Source organism: Eurosta solidaginis, chromosome 2, assembly GCF_040869045.1.
Source record: "Eurosta solidaginis isolate ZX-2024a chromosome 2, ASM4086904v1, whole genome shotgun sequence".
Taxonomy (NCBI): Eukaryota; Metazoa; Arthropoda; class Insecta; order Diptera; family Tephritidae; genus Eurosta; species Eurosta solidaginis.
The window spans coordinates 136,226,985-136,246,153 of record NC_090320.1 but is presented as its reverse complement, the minus strand read 5'-3'; the positions used below and the strand labels follow the sequence as shown (position 1 = coordinate 136,246,153).

Here is a 19,169-nt window from a genome sequence, read left to right as displayed (position 1 = left end):
GAAAATAAAAATTTTAACTCGTTCACAAGATATTACCGAAAAACCCTCCGAAACCGGGGTGGTAATCATACAATTGTTGCGCAGAACACCTTTCTGCGTTGGCGGCCTTCGGCTGCGCTTATAAAAAAAATTACCCTGGATTGGTCCACCACCGGTTTGGAGACCAAAACTATATACGCGCAAAACACTTTTGTGGGTACAACATTACAACAACCACATTTTTCGATTTTGTTTGCAAATGTCTCCGAAAAGAAATAAAATTTCCTATTTCCGCTTTCGGATATTTGATCCTGGGTCAAATCGCGTCTTTTGACACCTCTACCGATATTTTTGGACTAGTTTTAGCAGTTGTACCCTAAAGTAAGGAATTACTAACACTTCTCATATTTTTGGTAGCGTATTAGCAATAGAACTATCAGCTGGACTTTTACCATACGTCTGCATTTTGTAAAACTCATTTCACCTATATGAATTTGTTACAAAAGGCGCTAATGTAAGCTAAGGTAGTAGTGCAGTTTACGGTACCCACCCTAAAGTTGGGCCAAGATTTTCGAGTGAGGTATCAAAAGACGCGTATTAAAATATTCTCAAACGACATTGCTTTTTTTACCCCTCAACAAATCTGCAGAAAAATAATCCGAAGGCGGAAAAGAAACATTTTATGGTAATAGTCTAGTTGAGGGGTCGATTGCTAATACGCTACCAAAAATATCGAGAGGTGTCAAACGACGCGTCTTGACATCAGTATTAATAATCCGAAGGTGGAGAATAAAAATTTTAACTCATTCAAAAGATATTAACGAAAAACCGCAAAAAGACCCGTGGGTACCTCCGAAACCGGGGGTGGGATCCATAGTATTTTTGCGCAGAACACCTTTCTGAGTTGGCGGTCTTCGGCCGCACTTATAAAAAATTACCCTGGGCTACGCCATGCCAAGTCTGGGTGTGTGGTATAACCGTGGCTACCGCCACGGTGATGCACAATTTTTTTGGTGGGTACAAACACAACAACAACCACATGAAAATCGCCAACTTCAACTGCAAATATCTCCAGACAGAGATGAAATTTTTCTTTTCCGCCTTCGGATTATTATTCTGGAGATTAATACGCGTCTTTTGACACCTCTCGATATTTTTGGTAGCGTATTAGTAGTCGACCCCTCAACTAGACTATTACCATATCTCCAGACAGATAAAATTTTTCTTTTCCGCCTTCGGATTATTGTTCTGGAGATTAATACGCGTCTTTTGACACCTCTCTCGATATTTTTGGTAGTGTATTAGTAGTCGACCCCTCAACTAGACCATTACCAAAGGTAATAGTCTAGTTGAGGGGTCGACTGCTAATACGCTACCAAAAATATCGAGGAAGGTGTCAAACGACGCGTATTGATCTCGAGAACAATAATCCAATGGCGGAAAAGAAAAATTTTATCTCTGTCCGGAGATATTTGCATTTGAAGTTGGCGATTTCCATGTGGTTGTTGTTGTGTTTGTACCCCCAAAAAAAATTGTGCATCACCGTGGCGGTAGCCACGGTTATACCACACACCCGGACTTGGCATGGCGTAGCCCAGGGTTATTTTTGGTAATAGTCTAGTTGAGGGGTCGACTGCTAATACGCTACCAAAAATATCGAGAGAGGTGTCAAACGACGCGTCTTGACATCAGTATTAATAATCCGAAGGCGGAAAATAAAAATATTAACGCGTTCAAAAGATATTAACGAAAAACCGAAAAAAGACCCGCGGGTACCTCCGGAACCGGGGGTCGGATCCATAGTATTTTTGCGCAGAACACCTTTCGGCGTTGGCGGCCTTCGGCCGCGTTTATAAAAAATAACCCTGGGCTACGCCATGCCACGTTCGGGTGTGTGGTTTAACCGTGGCTACCGCCACGGTGATTCACAATTTTTTTGGTGGGTACGAACACAACAACAACCACATGGAAATCGCCAACTTCAACTGCAAATATCTCCGGATATAGATAAAATTTTTCTTTTCCGCCATCGGATTATTGTTCTCGAGATTAATACGCGTCTTTTGACACCTCTCTCGATATTTTTGGTAGCGTATTAGCAGTCGACCCCTCAACTAGACTATTACCCGGATTATTAATACTGATGTCAAGACGCGTCGTTTGACACCTCTCTCGATATTTTTGGTAGCGTATTAGCAGTCGACCCCTCAACTAGACTATTACCGACTATTACCAAGGTGTTCTGCGCAAAAATACTATTGATCCCAATGATGACATTGATCCCACCCCCGTTTTCGGAGAGACCCTCGGGTCTTTTTTCGGTTTTTCGATAACATCTTTTGAATGGGTAAAAAAAAGTTAGCTTCCGCTTTCGGATTCTTGATCTAGACGTGAATACGCGTCTTTTGATAACTCACTAGAAAATTGTGGCCCAAATTTCGGTGGGTACCGTAAACTGCACTATTACCTAAGCTAATTATACTTAAGCTCACTAATATATAACGGTTTAATAATATATTTTTGTCATTAAAGCAAGCGAAACAAGGGAAATTATATGCCAACTCACCGGAAACGTTTTAAAAGAAGAAAGAACTAAACATGCGTAACACGTATACAGGCAGAAAAATATCGATAACATTGTAAACTTTACCAAGTAGCGCAACTAACAACCCTACAAGACAGGTACCCGTTACCTAATCGATTACTTAATCGTTACCAATAACTTGGTCACCAATTATCGTCTTAATAACTTTTACATTGCTGTCGTGAAAAAGGTAACGCATACGCTCTCTCAAAATAGTGTACGTGTGACTCGCTTTCTCGCTCTTACCTATTGTGTTTTCGACATTCCTTCTCGCTCGATGTTATATACATTTTTAAGTTACTTCATTAGGTATGTTTTCGTTATCGCTAACCAAAACATATGCAACAACAACAACACGGGTAACTGGCCTATCGGTTACCCGTACCTTCTGTCAATTCGCTTTTTATATGAATGAAACGCGTCCCTTTTGTTTAAATAATATTTAATTATGTATAAATTATGTATACAATGGTTTTTAGAAATAATTTCCTTAATTTTCTAGTAAACCATACATATGTGCATATTTATATGTAAAAACTACATATGTAAAGACATAAACTCATTCGTAGTCGTACCCTTTCTGAAACCATTTTGAGTTTCGAAGCTCACACTGATGGTGCCCAATTTTTCCTGCGCGGGTGGTGTTGTTAGTATCAGTTTGCATAGATATGAGTGTTGTAGATATAATACCGGAATATATGCAGCCCCATTTCGTGCTATCAAAGTCGATTTGCAGGTGATGTTGAGCCTTTGAACTTGACCCTTTCCCATAATATGCGTGGTAGGGCCTTATATGTGATACTAAAAAGGCCGAGGGACAGTTGTCGCAGTTTTCTTGTAGTTTGAGCAAATGTACGTTCTTCTTACAGCCACAGCTGGAATATTGCTATGCCCACATCGTCAAATCGAATTACCTAGAATGAAAAAGAAACGAATATCAGTGAGGATAGATAATAAGTTTTTAATAATACCGGAAGTGCTTAATAAATACAAGATACTCAAGGGGATTTCAGATAACCAGAATCAGGACCTGTAAAGTAAATTCAACTGAACCTCCACCATGCCAAGGCATCTTCCGGTAGCGGGGGTGCCCGAAGATTATAACAAGGGACAATTGATAGATGTTGGGGTAATAGATAGTAAATTAGGCGTGCTACAAAAACCAAAACGAATAAATGCAGATGACTGTTTAATCCATTATGCGAAGCTCTTTGAATGGATGTGCAAATTGAAACGGGCAAAGTACTGCTAAAACTGCTTTCCCCGAGTAACCCGGGAACGAATTGACATGACTACATCTATTCTTCTTTAGCAGCAGTGCCGAACACCAATTCCCTTTTGGACAGGAAAGTAAACGTTTGGTTGTCTGCAAGTTTATCATATGCCAGTACAGAATATACTCGTTTGCTGGATCTGAGCAGTACATCTAATTTTCCCAGATTTTCTGGGCTCAGCGAGGGTATCCTCCTGAATGGTGCATGTGTACCCTGCTGCCTTGCCTGGCCGCTCACCCAACAACACCAGGCACGATGGAGCTTGCCTTGCGACACCCAAAGTGCACTCACGCTTGTCATGGCTCCAGCGGGTTAGTGGGCTTAGAGTATACCCGTGGTAGCTCTGCATGTCGTAACAGGCGACTAAAATACCAAATTGATTCAAGGGGTTTTGTAGCGCAATCCTTTCAATGGGTTGCCAGCGCAAGATATAGCCTCACCAACCCAATTGTCAACGTCACCTACCCGTGGCTATTCCTGTTTCTTTAACAGCCGAGGCTCTGGCGACCTCATGTTCCTTATGGATCTACATTTGAAGGCGCTTAGTTAGCTGACATCGCTTACTTAACCGGTAGATTCTAAAGTAAAAACCAAAACACAAAATATAGGTTAGGTTGAAGTGGCCGGTTCATGAGGATCTCACATAGACTGAATGAGTATGTAGTGTTACCAGAAGTTTGTTTTAACGACCAAGCTTAAAACCCTATCAAGAACCAGGACCTATGTTATAAAAAAACTCCGTCCTCTTGACAAATACTAGAAGCTTCCTAGGACTTAAGCCACTTGCTGCTTCTAGATCTGACAGCTTTATCACTCCTAATAGCTGGAGCCTTAGCCTGGCAAGCGCAGGGCACGATATTTCTCAGGGGACCCGGTATTTCTCGGGGGGCCCGCGATTTAGAGGTAGTAAGACATTTTTTTTAATTCAGGAGAGTCTTTAGTTGTTCCATGTGGAAATTTTAAGCCGAATTTCAAAAGCAACGGATATTGATAATGATTTTTTACCTGGTCCCTCGAACAGTGAGGAGACAATAAAAACATCAAACAAAAATATATGTTTACATGAATCCGAAATCGTAAAGTTTTCGTGGTAACACTGATGAAGGTTCATCTTCAAAAAGCCTTCCAACAATACCACCAACTCTGTATCAAAGTCGAGATTATTTAAACGACTTTGATATCGGTACCGTGAATAATGAGTTTTTGCGATCTGAAGATGTCAACGAAATAATTCGTTGAGGTCATCAAAAGTGCCCTGTTATTTTTCCACGTGATTGTCATGACGAGGCATTTCCTACCTCGTTGTTAAACAGAATCTTGCCAAATGGAGAGAAAGTGGAGCGTCACTGGTTGGTGTGGAGTGCCAGTAGCAATGCTTTTTATCGCCTACCATGTCGTCTGTTAAGCACCAATACTTTAAATTGACCTAAAATTTGTTGTCCTGGCGAATATTCGAAATTCCAGGTATGGAAGAAGCTATACGCTAAACTGCCATCACACGAAAATACTGAAGATCACATTAAATGCTATATTCAATGGCGATCTTTACAAAACCTAATTCGAAAGGAGCCTACACTTGATACACTTATCAATGAACAGCTAATCACTGAAACTCAAAAGTGGAAAGAGATTTTATATAGAATTTTGGACACTATTTTTTTTTTCAAAAAGCGAAAGGATGGACATTTTTTGGGCATCTAAGATCTCATAAGCAATTATGATCCGATACTTAGAGATAATTTGGAGAAAGTTAGGATTTCACAATAGCAGCACAAACGTTTACAAGTTCATCTTTCCCCAGACATTCAGAACGAGTTTATAGAAATTTGTGCAAAACATGTGAGGAAAACTATATTAGATCAAAGCAAGAAAGCTAAGTATTTTGCTATTATCGTTGATGCTATGCTTGATGCTAGTCACGTTGACTACGTTCATTTTGCGCTCACCCCATTTCAATTCGAAAGCAACAAATTTACAATTCCAGAACAGATTTTGGCTTTCGTGAATTGTAACCAAAAAACTGCTCAGAAAATCGCTGATCTAATTTGCCTTACATGATTGAAGACTGTCGTGCACACGGGTACGATAACGGCGCCAATATGAAAGGAGCTTACAACGGAGCACTACGTCACATTCTCGACAAAAACTCGAATGCTGATTACTCGCCTTGTGCAACCCGCAGCTATGACAGCGTTTTCTTTTCTGGATAAAGTGTTAGGCAAGCGTTGTTGTTCTATTCTAAAAAACAGGCAACGCCTTTACGGGGTATTTCGTTCTTTTGTGAAAATTCTTGCCTGCTCGCAACGCAAAAGCGTTACACTTTTACCCTGTATAAAATGGCGGTGTGGCAGTGCAACTTTGTGAAACTCTCAATTCGCTCTTAAGTTCCACATATACTCTGTTAATATAAGTGAATTTGGTGAGTTGAAATGTTCTTTGTATGCATTATAAATGTTGACCATTTTCTGGGGTAGGAGTAACTATTGTTGTTGTTGTTGTTGTAGCGATAAGGTTGCTCCCCGAAGACTTTGAGGAGTATTATCGATGTGATGGTCCTTTTCCGGATACAGATCCGGTACGCTCCGGTACCACAGCACCATTAAGGTGCTAGCCCGACCATCTCGGGAACGATTTATGTGACCACATTAAAACTTCAGGCCATCCCCTCCCTCCCCATCCCAAGTTCCATGAGGAGCTTGGGGTCGCCAGAGCCTCGTCTGTTAGTGAAACAGGATTCGCCGCCGATAGGTGATGTTGACAATTAGGTTTGGGGAAGCTATATATTGCACTGGTAACCTGCAGGGTTGCGCTACACAGCCCCTGGAATCTGATATTTTGGTCCCCTCTTACGCATACGACAGGCATACCTACCGCGGGTATATTCTGCCCCCTAACCCGATGGGGTAGAGTATTACCATTTACTTAGGCAACAATTTATTTCAGAAAAGAAAACGCTATCAATTTATGTGGTGTTGATGCTGCAGAATGTTGTACGGCTGCAATTATTTTCTTCGGCAGCACTCCACAACGATGTGACATCCTCAAAAAAAATGTACCTAGCTCTCTTCATAGTCTTTCAGCCAAAAGCCAAATTTGACTGCGCAAGCATACGGCGATGTTACCGGCATCCCAAGTACATCAACAAGTTCGAATGTATCTTGCTGTCCTCAATTTGGTTCAAAACCCTACCATTAATGAAAGAAGTGTGGTCCTCCAAGCGAGAGACGCCACCACAGATGTTGAGGTCCGACATCTAGATGCCTTATTAGCTGATTTGAAGTTGATCAGGAACCAATGGGAAACAATTTTAAACGAATCCAAAACAGTTGCTATTCAATTGAACATCTCGCCAAAGTTTCCGGACATTCCAAAGAGAAAACCCAAAAGGCGTTCTGAAGATAATTTAAATGAGATGATTACGGATGATTCAGAGTCTGATTTCAAAAACAATACATTCTTGGTGATCGTTGATTGGGTAATCACTGGCATTACTGAACGATTTGCAGCTATGAGAAATTTGAACGAAAAGTTTTCCTTTTTGTGGCAATTTAAGACATGGATGAAACTACGGTTCGGGCGAGCGCAGCAAAATTTGTCGAAAAATACAAGTCGGATATTTCTCAAAGCTTAGAATGTGAAATAGTTCACTTGAAACACATTTACGAAGCAAATTTTGATAAAGGTCTGTCACCATTGGAATTGCTAAATGCCGTCTATTTTCAAAATATGTATACAATTTTCCCCCAATTTTTGTATTGGTTTACGTACCTTTTGCACTTTACCTGTCACTGTATCTAGTGCAGAACGTTCCTTCAGCGTCCTTTCAAGAATGAAAGACTTTCATAGATGGTGTTCATCTAAAGAGCGAGTTTTAGGACTTGCCACGCTTTGTGTTGCATCCGTTTTGGCAAGACAGTTAAATTTTGATATTATTATAAAAAATTTTGCAGCGAAAAAAGCAAGTAAAGCCACTCTTTGATATCCGAACATTCTATATTGAATAATTAAAATTTATAATCATCATTAAATTTATCAGAAATGTATGAACATGTTACCAAATAACTAGAAAATATTATTTGAAATAATATGTGGCTGTTAAAAGAGAATTTTATTTCTACTTTACAATAAAATAAAACAAATAGTAAATATTCTGTGTTAATTTTATTGTCAGCAAAAATCATTTAGTGGATGTGGCAAAAATTTTGTTTGATGTAATCCATCAATAATGATTTATGAATGAAACGTCATTAATTCACGTTAATCAAATGTATTAGTGGATTTTTTATACGGGCCCGTAAATTTTTTTAGTCCCGGGCCCGGATTTTCTCTCTACGGCCCTGGTTCGAAGACGCCAGAGGGGATTGAAACCAGAGTCTCGGACCCAGAGCCAAAAAATCAGTACCTCTAAAAGCACATACGAGCAGCTTTCAAGCCGAAGTATTCGCCATATGTTGGTGCGCTAAGCTGAACCTTCAGCGCTGATACTCCAATGAAACAATTGCCATACTCAGTCAGACAGTCAGGCCCCACTAAAGGCAATTGTGGCGTTCGAAATAAAGTCAGCACTGGTCCTTGGGTGCACAACGTAGTACTGTTGCACTGGGTCCCAGGCCACATGGGAGTACAGGGTAATGAGCAGGCGGACTCTAGTGTTTAGTTTGTTGCGTCCCTCCCACAAATTATCATCATCCCAGCAGATCCATGCAGCGGGTCTGCGCCATACTCTCCTCCTCCTCGAAGGTATCGAACCCAATCCGTGTCCTTCTCCTGACCCCGGTCATGAGAAATGGTTTTGCTGCGTTTGCCGGAAAAGAATCTTTTTAGGACGGTCATACTCTTGTCAGTGTGTCACGTGCAAGGGATGGTTGCATCGGACAGGTTGCTCTGGGCTTGATCCCAAAACCCGACGTCCTCGTAACTTTTACAAATCTTTTGTGGCTTCTTGTTGTTCATGCCCTCATTACATCATAAGAAAATACGGCACCTGAGAACACAGCCGTATGAAGGTGAAGAACACAAGCAGGTCCTGAGTGAACTCCACAAACAGGCGTCGGACCTCTATGCCAGGAATTGCCCGGTGAATCCTGTACTCAAAGAAAAAAACTAGCAGAGTAGGAACGCACTCTCCCTAAGGAAACGGGAGTCACTCTAGCCCAACTTAGATCTGGATACAGTAACAGATTAAACTCTTACCTATCCAGAATCAACCCCGACATACAATGCTTATAATGTGTCCCCACATGACACGAACCATCTCTTTAGCTGTATTGTGGAATCAACGCCTCTAACACTCCTCTCATTATGGTCCACCCCTGTTGAAACTTTATGTTTCCTTGGACTCCCGTTAGAGGACATTGATGACAATTTGTGATTTGTCGCACCTATTGGATGGAGCGAAGCACTGCTATAACAAGGGCAGGCGGACAACCCGGAAAGAGAGGCAGGAACTGCATGACCCATCAATCCCGAGCCGTTCCTGTCAGTTGGCTCACAGGGCCATTTATTAGGAGAAGGGGGGGAGGGGGGGGGGGGGGGTGGGAAGAGAGAAGAACACTGGAGCAATACGCCAGGTTTGAGACAATCTAAGTTACTGTTAGGAAGTTATAGCACAAGTCGCTACAGGGCAATAATAGACCTATCGAAAGATAACCGAAGAATCCCAAGAGCTTTCTTACAGGGCATTATAGACTGGGAAGCCGTATGCAGAAAGTGGGCATACTATCGAATAACACATGCCGATTTTTTGATCGATCAGCAGACGGCGGACCATATCCTCCAAGAATACGAAACAATCTCAAAACGTAGGGCTAAGTTTATGGGCTCACCATGGCCAGTGCATTCCCACATTTAATCCCTCAAGCCAAGAACTCTACTAGGCTTCATCAAAGAAGTCGGCTACGATGAGGTTCTGTGAAGGAGATGTGCAAGTCACTGTGCAATCCTCAATAAATTATCTATCTACGTTCTGGTAACAAGCACCATTGAGGTACTAACCCGACCATCTCCGGACCTATTGATATGACTACATTGAACCTTCTAGGGATTGAATATTAATAATGAACGCAATGCGAAAGTCTGCTAAAATTTACCATTCTCCATGGAATGCTACATATATAACTTCCCACGTTTTGAATCAGTAATGAAAAGAGCAAAATTTACTGAAATTTTAACTGGATGTGGGTACGGTGTTGATGTCCTCCCTTAACGCAATGTAATGGCAACGGCAACGCAGGGAAAATAATAAAAATCCTATAAATCTACTGATCATAATTAATTAATCCCTCCCTTTCTATGCAGTTGTATGCATACATACATATGGGTTTGTTCTCCAAACGATATTTAAAGAAATCAATTGGTATTTACATGAACTTCGAACTCTTTGGTATTTGCCTTCTTAAGTTGATTATCAACAAAAGCATGACAAATTATCACTAACAAATTCATACATGTTGTTTATATATTTAATATGGTAGGCAATTTACTTACCCTTTCTGGTGCGATGATCCTGGACAATCGGGCCCGACTAGACGAGATTTATTTTGCTTTAACATAGCGTGCTTAACGCGAACCATATCATGTTAGGGCACAATTTCGATTATGCAACCAATCAAAGAAATGTCGTGCTTGTAATACTGCTATGATAGCAGCAACAGCTCCCGGTGGCGGCACATAAACAACAGTTGCATGCGGATCAGTTGCATTTTTTGCTTCACATTACATTATCTACTATAGCAATTTTTAATCAATACAAACCAATATAAATTACCGAAGCAAATACTGGCAAACCAAGATGCATAGTTCCACCCTTTTTAGGGGAAAGTACATCCAACCAATTTTGTACCGTATTCCAAAGCATGTTGGTTGTGGAAAGTACATTGTTTACCGGTAAATCCTTGGCAAATGACACGTGAATCTGCATTTAATCGTAGGTTTCTTGTTGGTTTGGCATATCCTGAGCTGAATCGCACCCCGGCAGAGATGATATATATTAGAATAATACAACATTTTTTTTATTATTTAAAAATACACATACGTATGAATGAAAAGCAGAGAGTAAATAATGTTGCTTTGGTTGTAGCGATAAGGACACTTCCCGGGAGCGATTTAGTATGACCACCTGAAACCTTCTAGGCCATCCCGTCGATTCTATACAACTTTCAGATTCTAAAAACGGATCTCGAACCGCGTCTTTTGATACCACCTTTGTTTAGGTTGTGCACTGTCTTGAAAACGTTACCTTTTTTAGTTTTGGAAATCGAATCTTCCAATTCCAATTGGTGGCAAGAGGACTTGGCTGCCTCTAGTTAATGCTCCAGGTTAATTTAGAAGTGCCTAAACAGCTAACACACGTCACACCTAAAAGCCCGTAGCACAAGCACTTTTTTAGTTTAATTACCACAATTATAGTTTTTCATCGTTTTAAAATGTTTCCCGGAATAATTAATAAATTGTCGTATTAAGATGACGCTATCATTTCGATGACAGCAAGAAACGTCGATGTGTTAGTGGAGAGCGAAAAAAGCTTTGAATGTGTGGGTGAACTAGTTACCTCCGTCTTGTAGGGAGCTGTACTGCGATTCACTAACTTCTATAACGATTTTCAGTATTGATATAATATCATAACGATAATTTTAACGAGTTTGCTATTCAGTAACTTATCTTTATTTATAACTCGATATAGAACAATCAGCTGTTTCCTATAACGATTTGACAAAAGACTTATATCGTCGGTTTTGTTTTTCACGCTATAGGTGGTTAAGATAATTTATTAACAAAATTTATTAATATTTTGGTGTTTTCGTGTTTCAAACAATAAAAATAATGGCATTTGAGTTTGTAGCGAATAATTTAACGCAAAATGTAACAGCGTCGAGTGCATCAAGAATAGATAGGCGCTTGCTCAGGGATATCGATGATCCTTTTGAGCTTGAGCATGCAGAATTCAAAAAACTGTACCGCGTATCTCCGGATATTGTGATGGGACTTGCTGATCGGCTACACGAAAATCTAAGAGGACAGAGGATCTCAGCAATATCGGAAGAGAAACAGGTAAAGCTACTAAAATCATTGAAAATTTGCAGTGTCCTTACTTACTAGATATCTTTGAAGGTTTTGTGTGCCTTACGTTTTTATGCCACTGGATGTTATCAACGGCCTGTAGGAGAACAGTGGGGAATTTCGATGAGCCAGTCTTCCATCAGCCGATGTATCCATAGGGTGACTGATGCAATAAATGAGAAAGGGCTTTTCGACGAAATCAAGTTTCCTATGACGCAGGAAGAACGACAAGCTGCCAAAGAAGTATTTTCGTCAGCACCTGCGCCCTTCGTTGGAGGAACGATAGGAGCGATTGACTGTACGCACGTTTCCATTTTAGCTCCAAAAGTTCATGAGGAAGCGTACGTTAATCATCATGGATATCATTCCATAAATGTGCAAATGGTAGGTTAACTAATTTAACTACTTAATAATAAAGTGCATTGCTACATGATTTTTACATTTTTGTAGATATGTGACCCAAATTTAAAAATTTTAAATGTGAATGCCAAGTTTCCGGGAGCACGTCATGACGCATATATTTGGAGTAGTTGTGCAGCTCGGCGAGCAATGCAGAGAGCCCATGAAAATGGGAATCGTCATATGTTTTTAATAGGTAATATCTATTGATTGTTCTTTGTATTTTTCATAATTTGAAATATGCAACTTTCAGGTGATTCTGGGTACCCATTAGAGCCGTGGCTTATGACACCACTACCGAACCAGCCTGAGGGTACTCCCAAGTTTCGATATAACGAGGCTTTATGCAAAGCTCGAAATCCCATCGAGAGACTCTTTGGTGTTTTGAAAGGAACTTGGAGATGTCTTTCACGGCAAAGAGTTCTTTTGTATGAACCGTGCTTCGCCGGGAAAATTGTAAATGCTTGCTCAACATTACACAATATTCGTTTGCGTGAGCAGAGCTTTGAGATTGATGACATCGACCCAATTTTGGTGGAACATGCTGTGACCAACTCAGAAGAAACCTTTAACTCGATATCTTCAGCTGGAAAACGGGTCCAAGAGAGACTCATAGCAAATGTTTTCTCCTGAACAATACTTATATATTTTTTTTAATTTTTGAAATTTTCACCAAGTTTTGCTGGAAAAAATTCCCAAATATCAGAAAGCCATTCAAGTGGATTAAGTTAAGACATTATTGTATAAAAATTTAATAAGCCACAAAACTGCATACTCAGAAAAATTCTAAAAACTCTCAGCAAAAAGTGGTAAGTTTTCATTCACATTGTTAGTGTTACATCGTGATATATACTTGAAAAAAGAATATCGAAAATAGTTTCAGAAAAACTTGGTGAAACTCCAAAAACCCTGTGACGAAGACTGATGTCCATGAGTATTTGCGCAAAATTAATTTTTCTCCTCTAACACAAGTTTATATTCTATATTTTTTATTAATTCCTGGACGTTTTTTATTTGTATAAAACCTTAAAAATTAAGTCATAAAAACGAGAAAACATAAGATAAAAATTCAGTACAATACATATCACATGGTTTTTTTTATTAAATATACACGTATGTATATATACGCTAAATCAAAAAAAGATCCAAAAAACAAAAAATCCAATTATAATATATATATTTTTTCTTTCAAAATACATAAAATATCGATGGACACATTAAAAAGCCAAAAATGAAACAAAAACTTCATAACGCGATGTGCAATGATTTTTTGTCAGCCTTATGATAGGTATTAGAAACGGCGTTTAAAATGTATGGTTTATTCGAGTTGATATAGCTGATTGCAGATGGCGCCACATCAAATTCTAGGGCTAACCGCTTCCCTTGAACACCTTTGTCAAGCTTTTGCAAGATATGAACTTTGGTTTCCAAGGACAAAGTATTTTTCTTACATTTATTTGGCATTTCAGCGAAATACCTTTGCTTTTAAACAAACAATGCCAAAACACGTGTACGCGCATTTCACACAAAAACTAACAAAAACTGTAAAAAAATACGCTCAGAAATTAGAATTGAAAATTCGTGTAATGTATTGAAAAAGTTGATTCTAATTCTGAACATTTTAATTACTAAAGGTTCTAATTTTTGAGCGACTACTGTATAGTACCTATAACATAGAGTTACGGTCAATAAAATAGAATCAAAATTCTAAGTGATATTTTTGCAAATAGGAACCACATAAATAAAAATTTAAAAGTTAACACGAAGCTCTAGAAAATTAATCGAACTTCAAAAAAATGTCATCAACATTTTTAACTTTTTATTCAGAATTGTTAGAAAATGTAGTTTTGTATCTCATTCAATTTTAGGCAAGGAAGTGCAAGTTTCATGACCGTAAACATTTCCGTTGATTTTTTAGAAACTTTTTTGCTAAGGGTGTTGCGTTTTTTCTTCCATATAACAGATGAACAAAATGTACTTTTCAGGGGAAAAAATTAGCAACACCCTTAGCAAAAAAGTTTCTAAAAAATCAACGGAAATGTTTACGGTCATGAAACTTGCACTTCCTTACCTAAAATTGAATGAGCTACAAAACTACATTTTCTAACAATTCTGAATAAAAAGTTAAAAATGTTGATGACATTTTTTTGAAGTTCGATTAATTTTCTAGAGCGAGTTAAAAAAGAGAGTTAAAAAAAATCAATACTAAGCTAAATACTAAAATACTAGTTTATAGCCTATCAGACAGCCGGTTAAACGCATCCGACCACTTTCCAATTTCTTTAACAATTGCAAACAATGCCTCGTTCTGCTTCGCTTGCATTTCAATTAGCTTGGCCTCATTTTCCAATCGTTTGGTCTCATTTTCTGCCAGTATCTGTTGATATAGGGAGAAAAATGAAAAAAGTTTAATAAATAAATTTTTTATAATGAATTATTGTTTCTTACCCTGTGTGTTTGAGCCTGCACTTCAGCGATTTCTAAAAATCGCCGCGTTTTGTCGGCTTCTGCGTCAGCACGCTTACCTTTTAAGCCCCTACGTTGTGTTTGTGCGGGGGTAGCAGAAAATGCCCTAGACCCTCTCGAGTGATGAGCGGACGGTGTTGTAGCCATCCCACATTCAACAGCCTCCTCGTCATCATCAGCTTCTTGCTCCTTATTTTTCCTTTTTGAACCCCTGCGCAGTGTTTGGTCGGGGGTAGCGGACGGTGTTGCAGCAACTACACATTCTACAGTCGGAGTCACCGCCTCCTCGTCATTGTCCTCGAAAATCAAACGCAGCTCCTAATTATAATAAAAACAAACAAAATAATTCGGACACATATATGGAAATAAGTGTAAAACTATAACTTCACCTCTTCTTCTTCCATTGTATCCGGGCAATCGTGTGAGCCTTCAACATATTTTTCCCCAATTAAATTTAACACACGCATCTCCATTTCATTCGGCGCCGGGAGGGTAATTGGCCGATTGCCTGTTTGGGCTCTTTGCACATTTCGGTCCCGAACGCGGTTGCTCGTGCGGCCTTTTAAATCGCGCCACACCTACTTCCAAAGAAATAAAACCCGAAATATAGACACATTTATGAATAAACATAAATATCTCCGGAAAAATCAAAGTTAAAAGTGAATTCTGATAACACGATAAGTCTAGGACAAACATCGGCTACAAATATTTCCTGACAGAAGTAAAATTTTTATTTTCCACCTTCGGATTATTGATACCGTGGTCAAAACGTGTCTTTTGATAGCTCTCGATATTTTTAGACGTTTTTAAGCAGTCTACCACAGTCCTAGACTTACCGGAATCACTAAATTCTTCGTTTGAATTTTCACACAATATTAACTTTTCACCGCAACACATTTATGTATGTTTTTGGGATTAGCGTACAAGTTAAATGTACATATACTATCCACACATATTTGTACATAAGAACCAAACACTAATATGCAAACAAATGGCCGAACGTAACTTTTTCAGCGCTTTCCGCTATTCACAATATTTAGTGGAATCCCGTTCTCACCATGCTATGATTATTCATAAATTGTCTCACAATTTGCGATTCCATTTATGTATCACAAGCACTGGCTCCTCATGACGGTTTGTATGTTGCTATTTTTTACTAAAGAAGTACTTACCGTTTGCCATTGTTCTATAGTTTTTGTAGCTCCTCCAATAGCGTTGAGCTTTTCTGGCAACTCTCTCCATTTCCTCAAGTACTCAATCCTTCCATGTTGACGCTGGAATTTTCCTGTTGCCAGTCCGTCGTTCACAGTGAGAAGGTCAACTAGTGCCCGTAACTGCTCCTGTGATGTCCGGTTTCGCTTAGCAGCAGCACTTGTGGACGCCATTATAAAATTCTAAAATAAAGAACAATAAATGTTTAAAATAAGGTTGTAATAACGTAATAATTAAAAATACTTTCCTTTAATATTACTTTTCTTTTATACACTGAACAAAGAAATTTGATTTCAGTTCCTATTATGGTGAATTCCACTTATAAAAAATCAATTATTAAACTGAAGAATCAAATTAGCGCGAACAAATAGTTTTTCTTTATTCCTCTTTGTGATTTTCGCATATTTTGACATTTCGAACGGCTGATGTGAGCAGAGATGCCACACTTTAACATTTTGAATAGATACGAAAAGTCAGCTGTTTGGACTCGTTATATATAAGTTACTGAATCGCACATTCGTTACAGCAAACCAAAAATTTGGCCGATATACATAACGAATTCCATAACGATATAAGTAAGTGAATCGCACTACTGATCGCTCAAAATTTGCATACACACAAAAACATCACTAATGGCCATATTACTGAAATCTTAGGGAAATTTAAGTTAAATTTTTAAAAGACATAAAATGTTATAATTTTGAAATATATAGCATCTAGGACACCCTTATTGCAGTAATTGAAAGAAAATGTTTGCTTATACTCAAGTATTTAATTATTTTTTCTAAATTTATCTTTAATATTGATGCAATGATTGATCCAATGCAACTCTGGTCTTCCTACTGTTATTCATTCCACTCCATTCGAGTTCCTATTTTCACGGCCTGCGAGTGCCTTCCACTCTATTCGCAACATAACCTCGAATTAAGCTGCCAAACTATATAGTAAACAATGATCGATAACTAGGTGTGAGGGTAAAAACGTGACTAACGTGACGCGGTACAAAAAAATTTATCATATAGATGCGTTTAACACAAGCAATGTGAATGATGACAAAGTATGATATCTTATCTGTCAAGCATTTGACAGGATGTTCAATATGGAGGTTTGACAGGGTGTTCAATATGGCTGCCATTGCCGAGCGAGCCGAATGGTAAAAAAACACGAGTCGAATAAAGACTTTTGTGAAAAAATAACGGTAAAAGTCTGGGTTGCCGTTGTTAGTTTGGCCACAATCGGCAATTAGGGTTTCGTGCAGGGCCAAGAAAAGTTGAAACAAGGTTTATGTTTGCACAAAAGTGTTGCTGTGTTGCACACAGCATCGATTGTAATTCGTAATGATTTTTTTTCACACGGAATTGTCGTTTGTTATGTATTTCATATAATTTAGATTATAAGAGACAGAAAACTTAATAAATACAAATGCAAACGAACGCTCTTCGTTGAAACAGAATTTTTTTATTTTTAAGTCTAAATGCAAAACCAAAATATGTTTCAATTGTAAATTGTAAAATATGCTCCATGTGTACATTTACTTATTCCATAAAATATTCACGCCTATCGATTAACCTGGAGATTAAAATCCTGGCAAATTTGAGAAAGTCATAATGTCTTCGTCATAACCATATTTATTGGCATTGCTGCATCTAGAAAATCTGATAATTTCAGAAAAAAAGATATTTCAAAAAAATTATTTACAAATTATATTTCTAATATGTAATAGTATCTGAAGAGCTAATAAACTTGCCAACTTAAATATTTGTAAGTTTTTGATATGGCGAAAAACTAAAAACTAATTGTTTTTGATGTATCGGCCTACTGATAAAGATTTTAGGCTCAATTTCGAGCTCAACCCCTACTCCAATAATTTGGTGATAACTATTGTTTAAAACCAGGGATGCACCTTAACGTTAAGCTAATCGTTTATCAAAAAATTTCCTTCGTTTCTGTTGAAACACTTCGAAATATTATCGATAAAGAAATTATCAAGATAAATTGTATCTCGTTTTTAACCGAAATGAAATTGAATTGAATTGTGCTGGCAATGCTATAGCCATGGTGAAGCCGTAAGGTGGTAACAGCGAGCGGACATACACACAAACTCTATGTAATTTGTTTGTGTAATTCGTTGGTGGTAATGTCAAAAATACTCTGAGAAATGTTCGTACTGTCAAAATCCGTGAGAAAAGTTGCAATCAGCTTGGCTAATGCTTTCACCTTTAATGACTCCGCCATCAATCAGCTTTGCCAGCATAGTTCCTACAAGAATACTGACTATCATATGACTATCATCTGATTGTCAGCAATGTCAACCTAAAGATCAGCGCCTCATACAAACTTTCTATCACAAAATTGAGGGGACTTGCGCAAATGTGATGTAAACAACTGTGTGCGTGTGAGTTTTTGTCTCCTTCTTATACACCAACATGGCATACTGATTAAGTATATAGCCGTACTGCTCACTCTCATTCATTTTCCTGGATCAGTGCTGACACTCCAACTATCAAAAAGTGTCGTAAATGATAGTTTACTGTAGATATCAGGTTTGACTGTTATACTATCATAAATGACCATTGTTATATTCCGCCAAAAATGAAACAATGCTTTTTGCTTTTTATTTACTTACGTTTTTAATTTTGTACGTGATAAAAGCATACGTGTTTCTTATTTGTTTATAATAAATAGTTTTATAAGAATTCGAGTTCAGAATGTTCAATTTAAATTCAGAAAATAACAAAACAACAGAAGAGCGCTTTCCTCATACGGAAACACTTTTAAAAATGAATCACCACTAAACACTATTATTTTTCGCGTATAAATTTTTTGAGTGCGCCCTACACATTCCTACACAGTTTTGATCAAAACTTTCAAAAAATACTGGCTGGGAACTATTTTGTTTTAATTTGTAATGTTGAATACATAAATGGTTTTAAGCCCAATCCCAAGTTCTATGCACAAATAAAAGTTATGTTACTTTACTCCTAAGTTCTACGTATGCGAATTAGTATATATACAATACAAGGTAACGGAAAACACCACGTAGCAACATCTTCTGCATCTGTCCTTCTGTAAAAACAGACTCCACGGCAGACAGTACGATGGCGGTGTTGGCAATATTTCTTTTCAATTCTTCATTCTCCTCACGTAGCTTAAGATTCTCCACCCTCAAGCGGGTAATTTTTGACTCCATTGCGCAC

The 19,169-nt window shown here is 38.4% G+C and overlaps 3 protein-coding genes across 6 annotated transcripts in view; 1 reads left to right on the top strand and 2 right to left on the bottom strand.

Annotated features, from left to right (window-relative positions):
• The window catches only part of RpL9 (ribosomal protein L9), a 217,663-nt gene extending 214,992 nt beyond the window's left edge, over positions 1-2,671 (bottom strand). Inside the window, exon 1 of the mRNA XM_067766269.1 lies at positions 2,546-2,671. The gene's annotated coding sequence lies outside the window, so the exon portion shown is untranslated. The remainder of the gene's footprint in view (positions 1-2,545) is intronic.
• A 581-nt stretch (positions 2,672-3,252) lies between these two features.
• Positions 3,253-19,169, bottom strand: part of LOC137240247 (uncharacterized) — a 162,107-nt gene continuing 146,190 nt past the window's right edge. For 2 of the 4 annotated variants that reach the window (XM_067766267.1, XM_067766268.1), the window contains 4 exons: positions 15,933-16,154; positions 15,150-15,338; positions 14,743-15,078; positions 14,318-14,671 (listed from right to left, as the gene is read on the bottom strand). In XM_067766267.1, coding sequence (XP_067622368.1) covers positions 14,525-14,671; positions 14,743-15,078; positions 15,150-15,338; positions 15,933-16,145 — 885 coding nt within the window. In that variant the 5' untranslated portion in view covers positions 16,146-16,154 and the 3' untranslated portion in view covers positions 14,318-14,524. Of the gene's footprint in view, positions 3,478-7,605; positions 7,829-14,317; positions 14,672-14,742; positions 15,079-15,149; positions 15,339-15,932; positions 16,155-19,169 lie in introns of those variants that run through there. The other 2 variants (XR_010949660.1, XR_010949659.1) reach the window with 2 other exon arrangements.
• Positions 11,559-12,927, top strand: LOC137241660 (putative nuclease HARBI1). The gene is made up of 4 exons (XM_067769162.1): positions 11,559-11,886; positions 11,947-12,279; positions 12,346-12,490; positions 12,548-12,927. Exons 1-4 carry the CDS (start codon positions 11,659-11,661, stop codon positions 12,925-12,927), a joined length of 1,086 nt encoding a protein of 361 aa, XP_067625263.1. The 5' UTR covers positions 11,559-11,658.